Source organism: Apteryx mantelli, chromosome 16, assembly GCF_036417845.1.
Source record: "Apteryx mantelli isolate bAptMan1 chromosome 16, bAptMan1.hap1, whole genome shotgun sequence".
NCBI lineage: Eukaryota > Metazoa > Chordata > Aves > Apterygiformes > Apterygidae > Apteryx > Apteryx mantelli.
In genome coordinates, this window is record NC_089993.1 from 15,102,250 (window position 1) to 15,119,162 (window position 16,913).

General features: G+C 45.9%; 1 protein-coding gene across 2 annotated transcripts; it reads right to left on the minus strand.

The window, feature by feature from the left end:
* Positions 1 to 8,084: 8,084 nt before the first annotated feature.
* Positions 8,085 to 11,990, minus strand: COX19 (cytochrome c oxidase assembly factor COX19). Of its 2 annotated transcripts, XR_010885838.1 has the most exons (4): positions 11,780 to 11,990; positions 11,495 to 11,606; positions 9,435 to 10,836; positions 8,085 to 8,212 (listed from the first exon to the last, which is right to left on the minus strand). XR_010885838.1 is itself a non-coding variant. In XM_067306499.1 (3 exons), exons 1-3 carry the CDS (start codon positions 11,949 to 11,951, stop codon positions 10,749 to 10,751), a joined length of 372 nt encoding a protein of 123 aa, XP_067162600.1. In that variant the 5' UTR covers positions 11,952 to 11,990; the 3' UTR covers positions 9,406 to 10,748. The 2 variants fall into 2 exon arrangements, 1 of the variants encoding a protein (XP_067162600.1); XM_067306499.1 differs by lacking the exon at positions 8,085 to 8,212 and having other exon boundaries at positions 9,406 to 10,836.
* Positions 11,991 to 16,913: the final 4,923 nt, after the last annotated feature.

The following is a 16,913-nucleotide window of genomic DNA, read 5'->3' on the forward strand; positions in this document are numbered from 1 at the left end:
TTCCGGAGGAGTAGCTGTACCAGCCTGGATGCCTTGTGCTTCCTCAGTGCTTTAGGGAAGGCAGCTCTTACAGCGGGAGGTTTGCATGAAAAGCTGTAGCACTGACCGCCCGCACCCATGTTAATGCAGCTAGTTTCAGTTGCAATGTGGTTTTCTGTTCAAAAGAAAGAAAAAGAAATTGAAGTCATGGAGGTTTTTCTTTAAAAAATTGTATTCGTTGGGTTATCCAGCTAAATCCAGACACTGGCTACACCTGGGAGAGAGGAATGCCAAGGAGCAGGGAGAGCTCAGACCAGGGCAGTCATAAACGCTTGAACTGAAAATCTGTCATTGCCACCAACTTTCTCTACGGTTTTAAGCAAATTGCTTTATGGACCCTGTGTGAATTTCTCCTTCTCTGGAGCAGGGAAAAGCACACTTCCCACCTCTGCCTGCGTGGTTATCATGTGTTGAGTGCTATCAAACTGAAGAGAGCAATGCAAAGGAAAATGATGCAAGAGTGCCAGAATAACATACTTAAGTCCTGCGCTTGCGGAGCTGCTGTGCACCTGACCCCAGAGAGGAAAAGGCGTTGTGCAGCTCTAAAAGCGCACTGCCGTGGAGTAATTTGCAGGTCAGGGTGTCACTGCATTTGCATAGTGGCTAACTCTGCTCCAAAGCCCAGCGTCAGCTGCGTTGAAAAAGGGAGTTTGTTACTCCCATCATTTAATAGGCTCGCAGGTAACACGGGGCACAACAGACCACAGAATTCCTCTTCACGGCAGAAGAAACGGGGGAGCGAGGACAGGAAGATCTCTCTGCTGGTTTACTTAGACACCATTTTTCAGACCCCTGTGACCACCGCTGGTCACAAACCGGATGATTCGCTTCTGTCCTCCCTCTGCTGCTACGTGCTGGGGCTGGCGCCCGCTCTCACAACCACACCGCCACGAAAAGGAAAGTAGCCCCAGCCGCTTGCTTCTCGGCGTCCGTCTGTCACGTGCTCAACAGATCCTTTCCGTTTCTTCTCCCAGCCTGAGGGTGCTCTTCCCGCTGCCTGTGCTCCGGCCAGTCTCGCCGCAGAAATCAGCAGATTTGGGAATCGGTATGGGGAAGGGCAGGTTCTTCTTCACAGTCACGCAGGCTGCTTAGTCACTCTGGCAGGGCAGTTGGGAGCCAAGAGACGTCGTAGCGAGCAACCAGGTAATTGATAGCTGCAGGATGTCGGATATTTGTATTTGTCTGCTTCACAGCACACGGGGAAACCTCAACACAAGAAAAGACTCACTGGGACAACCTTGTTACTGTTGTACTGAACCCAGTTCATACGCGGTAAAAAATGACATGGAAGGGGCAGCTGGGGGAACTGGCGTGGCTCCGCGGCGGCTCCCATCCACAAGGCTGGCGCTATGCTGATTTACACCGCCTGGAAAAACAGTCCTAATTATGGGCTCTTTTCTGTTCTCAGGAAAAAAGATGATGAAATTAGACAAACGAAATCAGTAATTCACCTACACCGGTGTTATACCACTGCTTTTAGCATTATTCCTGATTTATGCTAATGAAAAGAGTCAGGCCTGGGGAGGCTCCGTATGGAGAAAGCCAACACATACGTGAAAAGATCCATACGTCAGAGGGTATCAGCTCATCCAGGAAAAGTCAGAGTGATTATTTGTAGCTGGCCATCATCAATTCAATCTGAGTCAGAGACAGCACCAGGACAGGTTCGACGTGCAAACCACAGGGCAAGCACTTATCAGGGAAATTGCTTTTGCTCAGTTCCAATAAGGTAATCTCTTCCTGTTCAAATGCCTCATCCTTCCAGGAACAGCTTGAAGACATTCAAGCCAGAGACTGCACCGTGTGATGTCCCATTGCAGGGTAGGGACTGAAGCAGAGCAAACAAGCCAGCTACTGTGCATTCAGGAGGACCTGGGAGTCAGTGGCTGCTCCAGCCAGGGACCCAGTGCAAAGAGGATGGATGACACAGGAGGCTACTGGCAGGACTGTGGGACAGAGAGAAAGGAGCTGAAGCCCAACAGATCACTTCTGGTCTGGAAATCTCTGCAGAGGAGCTCAAGGTCCTCAGAAAGAAGATCGGTCATTTTAAAAGGGCACAGAGGAAAAGAGAAAACTTGCTGCAACTATAGGACTCATCAGTCAGTCTCGTATCACAGACTGCTGCCTTCAGCTGCCTGTCCAGCCCAGACATTTGAGACCGCATCACTTTCTGTAACATTGCTCAGCTGTGATTTGAATAAAGCATTGGGCGGAACCAAAGCTGTGGGTTTTCTCTAGAAAGAGATTAGAAATGATGGCCTGAAAGCTGAACAGCTAGAAGGGGCAATTCAGCCTTCCCCCAATTAATTTTGTCCATAGAAAGTTGAGGACCATGCCTTACCCTTCCTCTGGCTGCTGATGGGATTGCTGGGAGGTCACTGCAGGCCTCAGAAGAGCTCCCACAACACTGAGATACAGAGCACGCTGTTCACTTATTTGTTTATTTCAATATGCTTTGCCAAAGAAAAATCAGCAAAGAATTAATTAACAGCAATTATTTCTAGCAACAACAGAGCAGCCCTGCTCCAGAAACCATGAAAACAACATCATGAGACCCCTGTGGCCAAAAACCCTTTATAAACAGGTGCAAAAATAAACAATTTTATAGCAGGCTATAAAAACAGCCCAAGCCAGCTTGGGGAATGGCAGGGGAGAGATAGACAGAACAGCCATTTCGGTGGTTGTCTGAGCTGAAGCAGCAGCCCAGGTGACTCTGGCAAAGAGCTTTAATAAACTAACCAGCCCTGAGCAGAGGCACCAACCTGACTCACAGAACCAGCAGAGCCCGGTTATTGCTGTAATAGCAGGTTTACTACACCAGTCACTCTGTATTATTAGTGCTGCTAAAGTGATTTACTGTCTAAGCCAGACCAACCCACTAGGGCTGTGATCTAAAGCACTAGCCAGCTCCAGTTGCAGTGATAAACATCAACCCCCTGCTTATTATTTGCTAAAAGAAGCCTAGATAAAGCCATCAATCGAGACATCGCTCTGCTCCAGTGAGTCCTTCTGGCTGGCACCACACCTGCAAGTCTCCTGGGGTGAGTGCTGAACAGCCGCACGTAGATGTTCCCAACACACTCTCATTTTTCACCCACCTGGTTCTTTTTCAGGAGACAGTGGTGAACTCAGCAATTCTCTCCCTTTGACTTGCGCATCTCATACCGACCTAATTCTGTTTCTCTCTCTGTTCTGCACGTGCACATGCTGATCGTCTCCCCGCGTGAGGAGGCCAGGATATGTATCCTTCCAGAGATGTTCAGCTCCATCTCCATGCTGGGTTGTAGTACGTGGCATTGGACACTCGCTGGATTCTGCAACACAGACAATTTAGGGAGGAGGAGACTGAAAAAAACGCACTCCACTCATCTGCACCATTCACACTGATGTCTGTGCACACAGACTGCTAACACCTGATCTGAGGCATCACTTGTGCTGTCCCATCTAGATACTTGGGCTGGACCCAGTACACGTATAGCTGTAGATGAGACACAAATTAAATGAGGAGAGGGAGCAGGATGGAGCTGTGCTGCCAGGCTGTGGGCACGCGCTGATGCTGCCTCAGCAGCCACGGTGGGTGTGCACACCTGCACACGCACTGGCGCCAGCAAACAGCAGCAAAAGCCCTGCGCGCCTGGGAACGCGCGCTCCGTAGCGGATGGGTTGCAGGGATGGCTGGCGAACACGAGGGGTGAAGGACAGCGTGCTACACCCGTGGGTCGAAGTCTGCAGCAGTGGAACTCCTAAACCCAACCTGAGGAGCAGAAGCCTAGGTGGCTTCCTAATAACCCCAGCAATGAAAGTAAGCAGCCTTATTCCACCCTGGGGATTTCCTATTTGGTCCTTGTTCACGGGGATGTGAAGGCTAATTTATCAATGGGGGCTTTTCTCCTGTTTGGCTCAGCATCCTGAGTTACTAACAATTTTTTCAGCACTGACTTGATCTGCAGCTTCTGTATGATTCCTGAGTAGTAAAAGGAAAAAATTTCCATTTGGATCTGCCTGCCTGTGAACTGTCTGACTTTCTGAGTGAAATCCTGGGCTTGGTGTGGCTATCCAGCAAGTCATGCTGTTACGGAGTTGTCAGAGGAACCCAGAGGGAAGAGCTGTCTGTAGACTGCCGGCAGATTGTTCCCCTAAGCTCAGGGGAGCTTTGCTGCTGGCTGGGAATGAAACCCTGGCTCTTGTCAATAGTGACTTTATGGGAGCAAGATCGTGCCCCCACAACTGCACCATCCTCTGTCAGCAGAGGATCAAAGGATTTGAGGACACAGACTGGACCAAAGGAGATAGTCCATGCAGGAGCCTGGATTATTGTGCGGGCTCTGTAAACCCTGCTCAAGTAAGCTAGGATTCAGCATTAGATGCTGCTGAGCACTTGCAAGGTCTGAGGCAGACTGCAGCACACAGCATCATGTCGAATCCTCAGGGCTGTCCTGGAGTCCCAAATTCTGTAGGTCTTGTGTTCTCGTGCCCTGTCTGCTAAGAAGGGATTCAGTGCCTCCAAAGCTTGCTGAAACCCAGAACAGAGTTTGATGACAGAGAAATGTAGATTGAGCAATCAAAACTGGGCCTGGTGTCCTTCCAGAGCAGCTCCTCCCATGTGGCTCTCTTCCCACAGGCTACCCTTGATTAGCAGCTTTGCAAACAAGACCAGATTCAGGTATATTAGCAGGTTCTTGCTGAACGCAGCCTGCTGGCATTGGGGAAATCATGAGTCTTCCAGGAACTGGAGCTGTCAACGCCAAGAAAGTTACTAAAACAGACGAAAGACTCAGATGCCCAAAGGGGCTGCAGAGGCAGCCCCCACTGCCGGCTCTTAAAAATCAAGATAAAAATTAAAAGCCTGAATCACTCTGGGTGGTTTCCTCAATAATTTCAGCAGTACTCTGCTCTCTTTTTGCAAGGCTAATTTCCACCACTGCTGCCACCAGAATTTGTTGTAACTCATAACACCAGGTGAGCATCTGCAATAACGAGTAGGTTAAGTTACTGGTCACTACCCGCCAGCAGGACACACAGCCAGATGGACCATACTATCCCTCCCACATCGTTGGGAACCTGCCTTACTCGGCGTGGAAACAGACTGCTCGTGCACACACACGTGCCACCAGAGCTGGGGAGGCCTGGAACAGTCAGGCCTGGATTCAGCCCACCACACTTTAGGCATCTGAACTATTTTACACCCACAGAGCTGACTGTGGCCTTTGCTAGGTTATATGGTGAATGCCAAGCTTGTCTGGGGTGTATCTTTCCCCAGGCAGCCAAACCAGGCAGGAATCAGCAAGCTCAAGAGATTGATACACCTGCTGATGAAAGTCCCAGGATCTCCCAGACGGGTATAAACAACCCTGTAGTGAAACAGTGCAGTGTTAGAGAGAGCACGACCATCAGAGTCCCTAGAAAGAGCAATAAAAACCTTTCCTTTTGTCACCATTGGTCCCAGGGAATGAAAATGCGCTGAGGTTCATCAAGACCTCTGCACACATGTATTGTAGCTGTAGGTCACTTTGTACGAAACTGTTATTTCCAGCAGTGATCAATTTTGCGTTTCAGGCCATGTGGCACCATCTTTCCAGAAGGAAAGCATTTTGTCTTGAAATCTGCAAACTAGAAAATCTGCTGCATCCTGGTGGAAATGCAGCACTGCCAGTTATTCACAGAAGCAGAATCATTAAAGAAAACAAAACAAAACAAAACTGGGAGAAGTTTAATCAGACATCCAATTTCCATTGAGACACCCTGGGAGGGAAACTGACCCTCGCAGGTGCCTTTCCAAACAATCTTTTGTTTCTTAATCCGAGCTAAAGAGCTTTGCTTTTTGTGGGAAACCTGGTACAAAATGCCCCACTCCCAATTTAGCAGGAATAGATGCTTTGGAATGTTCACCGGGTAAAAAAGTAACTAAAATCCTTTGAGGTCACTGGACATGGTACCAGAAATGACAGTGCTCTTTTGTATGAGCAAAAGCATCATTCCCTTCCCAGGAATCGCAGGAGAGAAATGTAGAAACACACTGCTCTCCAGTGGAACCAGCACACCCAAGACACTCTTCAGAGCATATTCAGAGCGTGAAGTGATGCCGCAGATTGCTTTTTGGGGGGAGGGCAGGCTGTTCCTGCTCTCATAGCCTGCCTATAGTATTGCCTCATCCACAGCTGTTGCAGTGCAATACCCCAGGTTTAGTTCCAGCAGCTGGAACAGGAACAACACTTTACTGGAAACACAGCTTTACCTTCCAGTGCTCTCCTGCTGCTCTCTGCTCAGAGCAGAGTGAGATGATAAATGGGTTAAACTGCAAGCGGTGCTCTAACCAGCCTAGTTCCCTCCCACTGTTAGCACTGATCGAGCCAAACCTACAAAAGTGGCTGTAAGTGAAAGGGCATTTTGACTGCTGCCACAAAGGGCAACTAATCGCCAGCGAAGGCAGGCAACTCTGCAGCCCCCAAATGAAACCAGGTGGGTTTCACTCACCATCAGTGTTATGCCCAGCCGCAAGGACTTCTGTGGCCCTGAAACAGGTGGGACAAAGGGGAGAGAAAACCTTGGGAGAGAATTCAGAGGAGGACCAAGAGTCAAGGTCATCTGGCTACACCCATTGCCTGCACCTAACTGCACACAATGCCAAACCATGCCAAACGCTCGCTTTACAGGCGCTGACAGACACAACCCTTTTGCTATGCCAGATATCACGCTTCTGGGGGCAGATGCACTAATAGCAACAACATCACAATAACAATCCTTCCCAGGCATAGGGGCACAGGTACGTTGTATTCACACAAAGGACTTCGTACCCTGGCCCGTTTCCAGAGCAATCACAGGACACTCTCTTTGCACAGGCTTTTTCATGAAAGAACCCTCAGAGCCCTGGAAACATTTATTGAACCCTTCCTTCCTTGCTCTGCAAGTCATTGCCATTGTACGGAGAGAGACACCAAGAGCTCAAGGTCTCCCAGGAAGACATAACTAGGGCTGGCTTGCAGCAATGTTCTTTCTGCAAATAACTGCAGTGATCAAGGTTAAGTTTTCTGTAGTTGAGTTGATTCTAATGGGAATGAAGGGAGAATGTGTAGGCAAGGCGCTCCAAAGTGCCACCATGCAAAGCTCTGCTGACCCGGAGCCCTCTGGGGACTCCCTGGGACAGGAGCCCAAGCAGCAGAGTACCTAGGTTACTGTGTGAATGATGCTAGGCTGAAGTAAGGTTGCAGGAAAGATTACAGCCCCCTCACTTACTGATTTCTATTATTGTATTAACAGCTTAAATAAATCTTCATTCCAACATGGTCAACACTTCCTCCTGCTTCGGGCTATCGCTTCCACACCCGTGCAATTACATCTAGGCAGGCCGTGTGTACATTAATACTAGCTGAACCACGTTTCGCAACTGTATTTTTCCAGCTCCCAGAGTCCGTCAGCAGGTGGTGCTTCACGGCAGCCTTTGGGCAGGCAGCGCTGGTGCAGGCAGGCACACGTGCACTCTTCTTACATGGAGATTGATGTGCTTGCGTGGGATTCACTGTGCTCCTGGTGCCATACACAGCAGAGCAGCTCATTAACTCCAAACAGCTACAGGAAGAAATCAGTAACCCTGACAAACTGCCTTTCCCCCACCACACATGCCCTGAGCCTCAGCTCAGCTTTTCCAGAATACACACTTACTCCTCCCTCTTGGTGCCAAGCTTCTGGAGTGCTTCCTCCTAGCTATGGGAACAGGAAGGATCAACTGTGAACTTACAAGTTTCCTTTGGCCTATACACTGGTGTTATTGTAAAGAAGCACAAATGTGGATCCCACAAATGAAGCTGAAATAAAAATGTTTTAAATAAAAGTTTTAAATAATGGCCTGTATTTTCACAGAAATAAAATGAAGAGCTTTCCAGGAACTTCTGTTCTTCCAAATGACTCCAGCATTGCAGGGATTTGTCCCATAGAGCAAGTTGGGAAGACTGTTTGACCCCAGGCTCTGTACTGATTAATGACCTGTTTTTCTGCCACTTTGCAGTTGCATTAGATTTCAGTCAAGATCAATTGATGGCTCTCATCAGCTTTGAACTCACCTTACAGCTCCTCTGGAAATACTATCTTCTCCAGCTAATACCTTACCGCCAGGAAATACGTGCCTCTGCCAGTTCCCTGAGTTTCCAACTATCGACTCGCAGCCCTTGGTCTTGTCCTGACATGAAAGGGAAAGCGCTGTTGAGTTGACTCACCCTGCGGGGGAGGCAGGATGAAACGTACCATGGATCAGGACTGGGATAATAAAGTGTCTTCTAAGGGTTGGTGAAAGGTGCAAAATTCTCACTGCAGCATTCCCTGTTGGGGCAGCAGTTACTACTTCTGCAGTTATTATGTGAGGGATGAAGCGTGCTCTGCCCCCTTTGGTGGTTCAGCAGCCCAGCCGGTCTGTGCTGTGCAGGTCCCTGCTGGCTCCATCAACAGAAATCCTATGGGAGGACCCCAGGCCTACATGTAGCAGAGCACTGCTTTCTTGGACATGCCACCAAGTTTTTGAAACTGATTTTGTGCCCACCACCCCTCCTGCAACTGGTCCAAAATTTGGGCCTCAGCCACTGTGAACAGAGAGTCTCCAGTGGCTCCTCCTTGAGTGTGTAATTTGAGACAACGCGTTTAAGCAGCACCTATCACTTCAGCTCAGCGGTCACAATTCAGTCACCTCAGACCTCAGAAATGTTATTTCTTTTACTTTATAATAATCTGGGTGACATAGTGGCATCAACTGTGTTAGAAAAAACGTGCCTCTAATTACCATGCAGGGTAAGATCCAAGAGATATAACTACTACTGAGGACAGTCTGGATTATTCTACCACCACTGGTGGCTTCTTTTATGGCCACATGGGATTCACTTCACCTTATAATATTCAGGGAGCATGGAAGCATGAAATTTGATTTCTTTCTTCTGAAGATACAGGAGATTATTTTAATAATTCTTATTCAGTATCACTGAAAAAAGGTCTTGTTCATTGGTTTAATATAAAGTCTTTTAATATCTGTTTCAGCAATAAAATCTCTGCTTTCTTTTCTATAAATGTACTAATCTCACCTAAGGATTTAATTTTAACAGTAGAATGAAGTAGAATAAAAATATGCAGTAGCAAGTGAACATTATTTTCAAACAGAGACTCGCTCTGAACTATCTACAGTCTGTTCAATCTGATTAGACCTGAGCAACAATTTAAGTTCCAGCTCCACCCATCAGCATGAAGAGTGGGAAACATTCTTGTACCAGTTCCTCGATCTCTGTATGAACAGAGAGATTCATATGGGAATGAAGCAAACAAAAGCAGCAGCAGACAGCAGGAAAGATGTATTAAAGAGACACTAATTAAAGAGAAGACACAGGAGCATTGTTTGGTATAAACAAGTTTATCCATACCTGCAGGCCTTGCTCCGTGACGCTTGCAGTTTAACAGCCAGCTACACAGAGAAATGATCCAATAGATTAAAAAATAAGAGGGGGGAGGGGGAAGAGATACAGTGGAAAATACAATCAGATCTTCAGATTTATTGTCTGCTCAAAACATATTTCCAGAGGGCTATCTAATAGGCCAAATTATTTTGGCCTGAGCTCAGTATTAATTAGGAAAGACTCATTTGCATTAGTGCAAGAGAAGGGAACACTGCTGCCTCTGCTAATTCACAGTAAATTTTACAAACACCTGTCACAGATCTTAAAGACATACCCAGACTTGACTGAAAATCTGCTGTACATCGCTGCATTACTTTGACAAAGCAAGGGCCCCAGCTGATGTCTTTTGAAATGAAATACTGTATTTCCTAGATATCTAACTTCTGATCTACCCTGGTTTTTAATATAAAGTATTTGTTTTTAAAATAACAAAATTGTCATTTTGGGGGAGGGGTCCATTTAGATCTACAATTTACTCCATATACAAATAAATACTGTACCTATCTCCACCCCAATTTCACTATTAGGATATGAAAAAGAACATATAGCAGCTCAGGCAATATGCTCTAGTTGGAGAAATGAAGAAATCCGCCATGAAAGATTCCTAGTTAAATGATGAAATAAAATTAGATGAACATTGTTGGCATTGTAAATAAAAGCAGAATCATTATCTTATCGGTGTGTAGAACTAGAAATAGTGTCCAAGCAATGATGAAGGTGAAGAGATGGAAAAAAAAAAAGTCCCAAGTGTTTTGTGTATCAGGGTGAGAAGGCTATCTTCCCAAAGAAGGGGATTACTACCAGTATTTAAATCAAAACAATTTGTAAGTACCACACCAGTTTTATTTCCAACTGACAAGTAAAGCACTCTAAGCACGTTAGCAATACTCACATAAAACTAACCTGAAGTTTGAGAGCTCTAACCTGAAGTTTGAGTCCAAGTTTGAGAGCTAACTTTACTTTTCATACAGAGATATGGGTTCTTTTGTCAGAGAACACCTCAAGCAATAATTGTTTTCTCATATGCAAAATAATCTTATGGATCTTTAAGGCCAGATTAGAGAAATAAAAACAAGAAAAGTTAGTTTGAGATACTTCAGAAGTAAAGCAAACAATTGCAGCACTTTTGCTCATTCCAAAAATCTTAGTTTTGGAAAGAGAATTCTGGAAAAAAAGTTCCTTTGGGTAACTCTTCCTATTCCAACATGACCAGAGTGTACAATATGTACTACGTAAGAGTTATGCTTTCCATAAAAGAGAAGTAAAGCTTTCTTGTCTTCATTATAGCTTTTCAGGTTTTGCTTCTGATTTCTCATCTATCAGGTCTTTAAATCCCAGTTTTTCCAGTGGTTCATTAGCCATAAGTTGCCTGAGGTAAAAACAACAAAAAACACATTTTATAGAACACAGTCCATGACCAAGAGAATAACACCCTTTTCTAATTCACTTACTACTTACTGTAAAGAAATGCAAGACTACCATACAGAGTAACTGCCATGCAGCAAAGCCTCAAAAACTTCAACTTCGGAACAGCTACGTTTGGGGATTTTTTTTTTTCCTTATCACTGGCTTTCCAGTTGAATGTGTTACATTCTGGTATTAGATGTTTATCAACAATTTTCTCAGAAAACTGATTCCTTGTTATGGTTAATTAGCAGAGTGCATAGGATCTTCCTAAAAGCCTAACCACGTCACACACCATGTTTCTAAGGGAACGTGGCTCACAGTATTAGCTGTGCTATTTTACTTCGCTGTAGGGACTTCCAAACTCTTTTTGACTTGCAGTCCTCCTCACTACCAGCCCATGCAAAGGGTGCAGGTGTTCCTGTATTTACACACTCCCAGCATTTCCAATGGGCTTCCTGACTCACCGCAGCGTACAGAGCACCGCGGGAATAGGAACACCCCTAGAAAACCAAGCGCCGTCACTTTTTCCAGTGGCCTCGGGAACAGGGTGGTGTTTGGAGCTGCGACCACCGGTGCTGCCCCCTCCCCCCCCCGCAGCGGCCGCCCCCCGGGGCACTCGCCTCTCCATGCGGCACTGCAGGTAGGCCATGGCGCGGGGGCGGCAGGCGCTGCTCTCGGAGCCGCTCTGGCGCAGGCACTCCAGGAACTGCTCCTTGAAGGCGCCGCACTCGCCTGCAAGAGACAGCGAGGCCGCGCTACCGCCGGCTCGGGCGGCCGCCGGGCCCGCGCCCGCCGCAACGGCCCGGCCGCGTCGCCATGGAGACCCGAGGCCTGGGCGGGGGGAAGGGGCCTGGCCGGCGCTAGGCCGCGGGGAGGCGAGGGCCGCTGCTACCGCCACGCCGCACCGAAGTGATCCAGCGGGAAGGCGCCCTTGTCCGGCGGCCGCGGCTGGAAGCTCTTGCTGCCGAAGTTCATCGCCGTGGACATGTCGCCGGCCTCGGCGGGGGTCTCCTCCCGGCTGCGCGACCGGCGAGCCGAGCAGCCGAACCAGGCCGGGCCCGCGAGCGCCGAGCGCATCGAACGCGAGCGGCCCGGCCCCCCCACCCCCACGTGACCGCTGCCACTCCGAAAGGGGCGGGGCCACGCCGCGAGGGAAACAGCGTCCGTGTTGCTGCGGCAACCGGAGTGCCGCGCTCCCGGGGGAGCATCCGCCAGGGGGCGTGGCGTCTCCACGGCAACTCTCCAGGGCAACGGGGGGAGTGACGTCGCTGCCCCAGGCCTCACCTCGCCAGCGCGGGGTCACCATGGAAACCCCATCTTGGCCGCCATGTTGGCCCACGCCCCGCAGCCCCTTTGGGGCCCGTCGGGGTCTTTCCTTCTTCCTGGAAGCACAAAATCCTGCAAGGAAGATCGGGCTGGTGGTTGGCACTGAACCAGGCTGCTCTCCACGTCCCTTGTTTCCCAAGTTTCAATTAATCTCAATGAAATAAAACATTTTCTTCTCACAAAACCGGTTACTTCCCTAATTTGCCTCCAGAGTCTCCTACCCCAAGTCCAGAAGATGAGAGCAATTTTTGAGGAGAATCTGTTTTGAGAAGGGAAGGAAAGCAAAAATTGATTTTTTCTTCCATAGCTGACTGCTAAAATTTATTTGTTCAGATGCCTTTATGAAGGGAAAACCAGCAAAAATCAGAGACCAGTGTCAGCAAATCAATTTATATAGGAACCAGCGTCACCCAAATTCCCCTCTATTTCTTCCCAAGCCGCCACATCAGTCAGGAGACCTGGATGAGACCAGGGCTCCTCATTTCCCAACGGCTTTAAGAAGAAGTTTTGCACCTGTCACTGCTCAGGACAGGGGCCCCACTTACGAAAATATCTTTTTTGGGGGATGTAATATTGCTGGTGGTGTGCTGGCGGCACGCGCCGGAGAGCCGCTGGTCTCATCCTGAGAAGAGATGAGAAATGGTGTTAATTTAACCTGCTCCAGTGTTCACCATGCGTTACGCTGTTACCATCTTTCTTCTTTGCCCCTAGCTGCAATTGGTTTAAGGAGGTTTTTCATCTGTTTTAAGTTGATTTTATTTTAATTAAATGACTGAGATAAGTATAAAGAATTCCAGGCTGGGGGAGAAAAAAAAAAACACAGCTGCAATTGTTAAGGATGGCCATTATAGAAATATTACCTGAAGTCCCACTTAAAGTGGTTTTTTTTGTGCTTTGATTGCTTTCTTATTACAGAATTTGAAATTGGAAATGGAAAATTACAACATGTTCTATTATATAAGGTTTATGCAGCCTGAAATATGAGATTTTATTTATTATTATGTTTTCAGGGCTATGAACAATAGATTTTTTTTAGACAGTAAATAGTACTTTTCCACTTGACTTAATTACAATACTGAACAGTAAAAGGGAGACAGTGCTCTTTCAAAAATATAGGCAACAAACCATCTGCTAGATCTCGAGGAGTAAGCAGCTTTGGTTTGTCTGAACAACTTTAACTGAAATATCAAAACAACTGATTTTAGCACACTGCCTGAATTATGCTTCTTGGCTTGTGGTGGTGCAAGGGTTGACTTGCTGACTCCCCAGGTGCTGCAGGGAGGACTGAAAGCAAAAGATACGCAGGGATCCCAGAGTGGGATTATTCCCAAACAGGCTGACTCAGTCCTATGCAAGGACTATATCAGCTTGCTGTGATTTATTACATCCAAATGTTTTGATTACCTACTAATTACCTCAGCATCTTTCATTGGAGTCTTAAGTTTTGTGGTTACCCAAATTCACCTCAGGTATAGTAGCAGGTATTTCGTTATGTTTATTTAATGTTCTTATTCTAAGTATCAGTTGTATCTTCTAGAGTTTCCTGCAAAGGTACAGTTTTTCTTAAAAGCTAATACATGTGCTTTAGCGGTTTAGTATGTATTTTTCCCAAGGAGATCAAATGAAATCTCCATTAGATAATCAGTGCTAAGAAAAATCTTATTTGCAGATTAAGCCAACTAGTTCCAAAAGAATTCAGCAAAAATGGTGCCACAAAGAACAGTGCCACTAACAAAGAAATTAATGCTTTTCACATACTTTCTTCCAAAGATATGAGAGACTTTCACTGCATGACAAAAATCTGAAATAGCTGTTTCAGTGACAAGGTGCCTGATGTACATGAGAGATCAGATACTTTGTAAAGCATCCAGTGTTTTACAGTATCGGGAGTCTGGAGTCTGGAGCCCTTTGCAAAAATTAGAAGGCTCAAATCTGTGACTCCCCAAACTAGGGAAAATCTGGACCTTCCCCTTTTGATTTACACAGCTTGAGAGATATATATATATATATATATAAAAACCCCTCCTTTGCTTGAATCAGAGCTGTTAGTCATTAATTACTGACTAAAGTAACATTTAAAAATTGTTTGCTCTTTTACAATGGTGTCGGATCACACTGAAAACTTATATCAGTATATCACTATTTGTCAATTGTACAAATGTACCTTCAGAAGGGTTTTTAACCCGCTTAGCATTGCTTTTAAAAGTGCCAAATTGAAGTACTACATCAGACCAGAAACCAGAACACCTTTCCATTGCTGTGAGCAGGGTAGAGTCTGGGACTTTCATTATTTTCTCTCTCTCTCACCATGCCACATCTTTAAGAACCTACAGATGCAAATTATCAAGTAGTTAATTTGAAAATAATTTATCAACAAGCTGTGAAAGGCTTTGAGTAAAATTCTAAGGGATTTTGCAGCTTGGCTTGGGATAGCTGTAAGAAATGAATCAGTCGAACAAGACCAAGCACATTCAAACATTGGAATTTGTGCCCTTGAGACTGCTGTTCCCAGGTAAGGCGCAGAACACACCTCAGAGAAACATCCCTCCGGGATCACTCATTCAGCCTCACCCTTGCACCGCGAGCACACAGCCAGCTCTTACATAAGGTGTCTTGCTACATCACTGCCAGAGGCTGTTGTAAACCATTTTTCTCCCTTTTAATTCAGGTTCCTAGACAAGCAAAAATGCAAAATATTGCCAGAAGAGTCTGGGGAACGGGGATTTTTGCTATGGATGATTAATGAAATATTATTGTTTTGCACTTAGAGGGAAATCACAGCTTTATGCCAGTAAGGTCAAGGCCTTAATATGCTATGTGCTCTACAAAGTTGTACGGAATGATAGTTCATTTTCTGTTATCATTCAGCCAAAGCCTCATCAAGATAAAGAGGAACACAACAGAAATAGTTACACTGTGCTGAAAGTCAAAGTGATCTTTTTTATTACCTTGCTAGCTGCAGTTCTGGTATAACTAAATCCACCTCTCTATCTGCATCATCAAGGCAGGTGGCTCAAAAGTAAGATGCTGGGACTCTGGCACCTACCAGCTAAGCTCTATCCATAGTATCCTGAATTGCTCTTGGATCAGTATCATTTCTGCCATACTATGCTGAGGCGGACTGAAGTTAGAGACCCAGAAGAGGAAGATCTTTAGACTTATGTTGAGGCTTGTGATCTGTTCAGTCCCATGCTGAAAATAAGGTCTTCATAAGCTGACTTCCTCAGTACTGGCTTCCCAGGTCAGGCTGCCTTGGCTTGTTGACATAAGCGTAGGGTCTGAAAACCCATGCTTCTGGCAGTGGTCACAGTGGACTTTACGGCAAATATTTTTATAGATAGGCATATTATAAAAAACATCACCAGCACCGAATCCCAGGATTTCCTGTGGATTTTGTCACTGAGACCCATGAAGGAATGACATCTCTTCAGTCCAAGAACAGTGCTTTTAAAAGCAACAAGGTTCCTGAGGACAGTTTGCTGCTAAAAGGGATAAGGTTTAATATGAGTGGGAAGTACTTTCACTTCAGATACAATGCACTAATCCCGTGCAGGAATTTTGTTTGTTTTCTTCTTCCACTGACCAGATCCATCACATACTGTTTACCATAATCCCTCATCTCAGAACATGGAAAAAACAGGAATTTTTCTTTGAAAATTTGCAGTAAAATAATGATTTTGAAAAGGTTCAAAAAAAGTCTTCCTTCCCACAGCAGTTGTGCAACACAGACTGATTTAACAGATAAATGAATAAGAAACCCAGTACAGGTTGTTTGTATCAAAATTCACATACTGAACACTTAAGATATTGATCACTATTCTGTGGTGATCCTATAGAAATACTGAGTTGAAGGATTGGGGAAGAAGTAGGTGGGATCCCGTAAAACACCGCAATAATTATGAAAAATGTGGAGAGGTCAAAGTCTGAGAGCTATTGATTTCTTTCTGTACCAGCATTTGCCAAGGTGAGGAAAATCCATTGGCAAAGAGCAGCCTGAGTTTTAACATATCTGAGTCTTTTAAAAACGTTAATGTTTAATAGGGTGTTCTCATGCTTTATATATCCCTGATAACAATGCACGGGCTGATAGGCATCTCCTGAGGTTGTAATTCAGCTGCCGAGCCTTGCAAGGCATACGAGCACTTGGTGTTCACTCTCATGGTTTATTATGTTATCAGAACTCATTGACTGAATTATGGCCTTATAATAGCTCTCTCTGTCTGCATTATCCCACTGTTGCTGTAGCATTATTAACCTATCTCCCATTAGAAGATTATATGTCCTTCTCCAGATGAGCACACAGAAGGTAAATAACTCTATGGCTTTTTAATGTACGGGCTCATTTTCTAAGAGAAAATGATTATTTTGCTGAGCTGTGCCCACAAAGTAAAGTCTGGTTACCTGAAGATGATATTGATCTGGCTTGTGGTAGTAGAAAGACGAAGACACATGTGAGCAGGGAGAAAAGATCACTGCCGAGTCCTGTGCGGGATGCCTCACCTATGAGCCATCAACGCAGATGTGCAGCACCTCAAATTCTGTGTTCAGGATTGCATACTGGAAGCCAAGGCTTGCGAGGAAGAAATCGAAGTGAGGAAATAGCATGTGTGGTGTTTTAAAACTGCAGTGATTCCGCACTGGAGCAGTCACCCATCGTTTCCCACAATGCATGCATCAGTCAAGCAGGCTAGCACGTCCATGGGCTCATTGCCC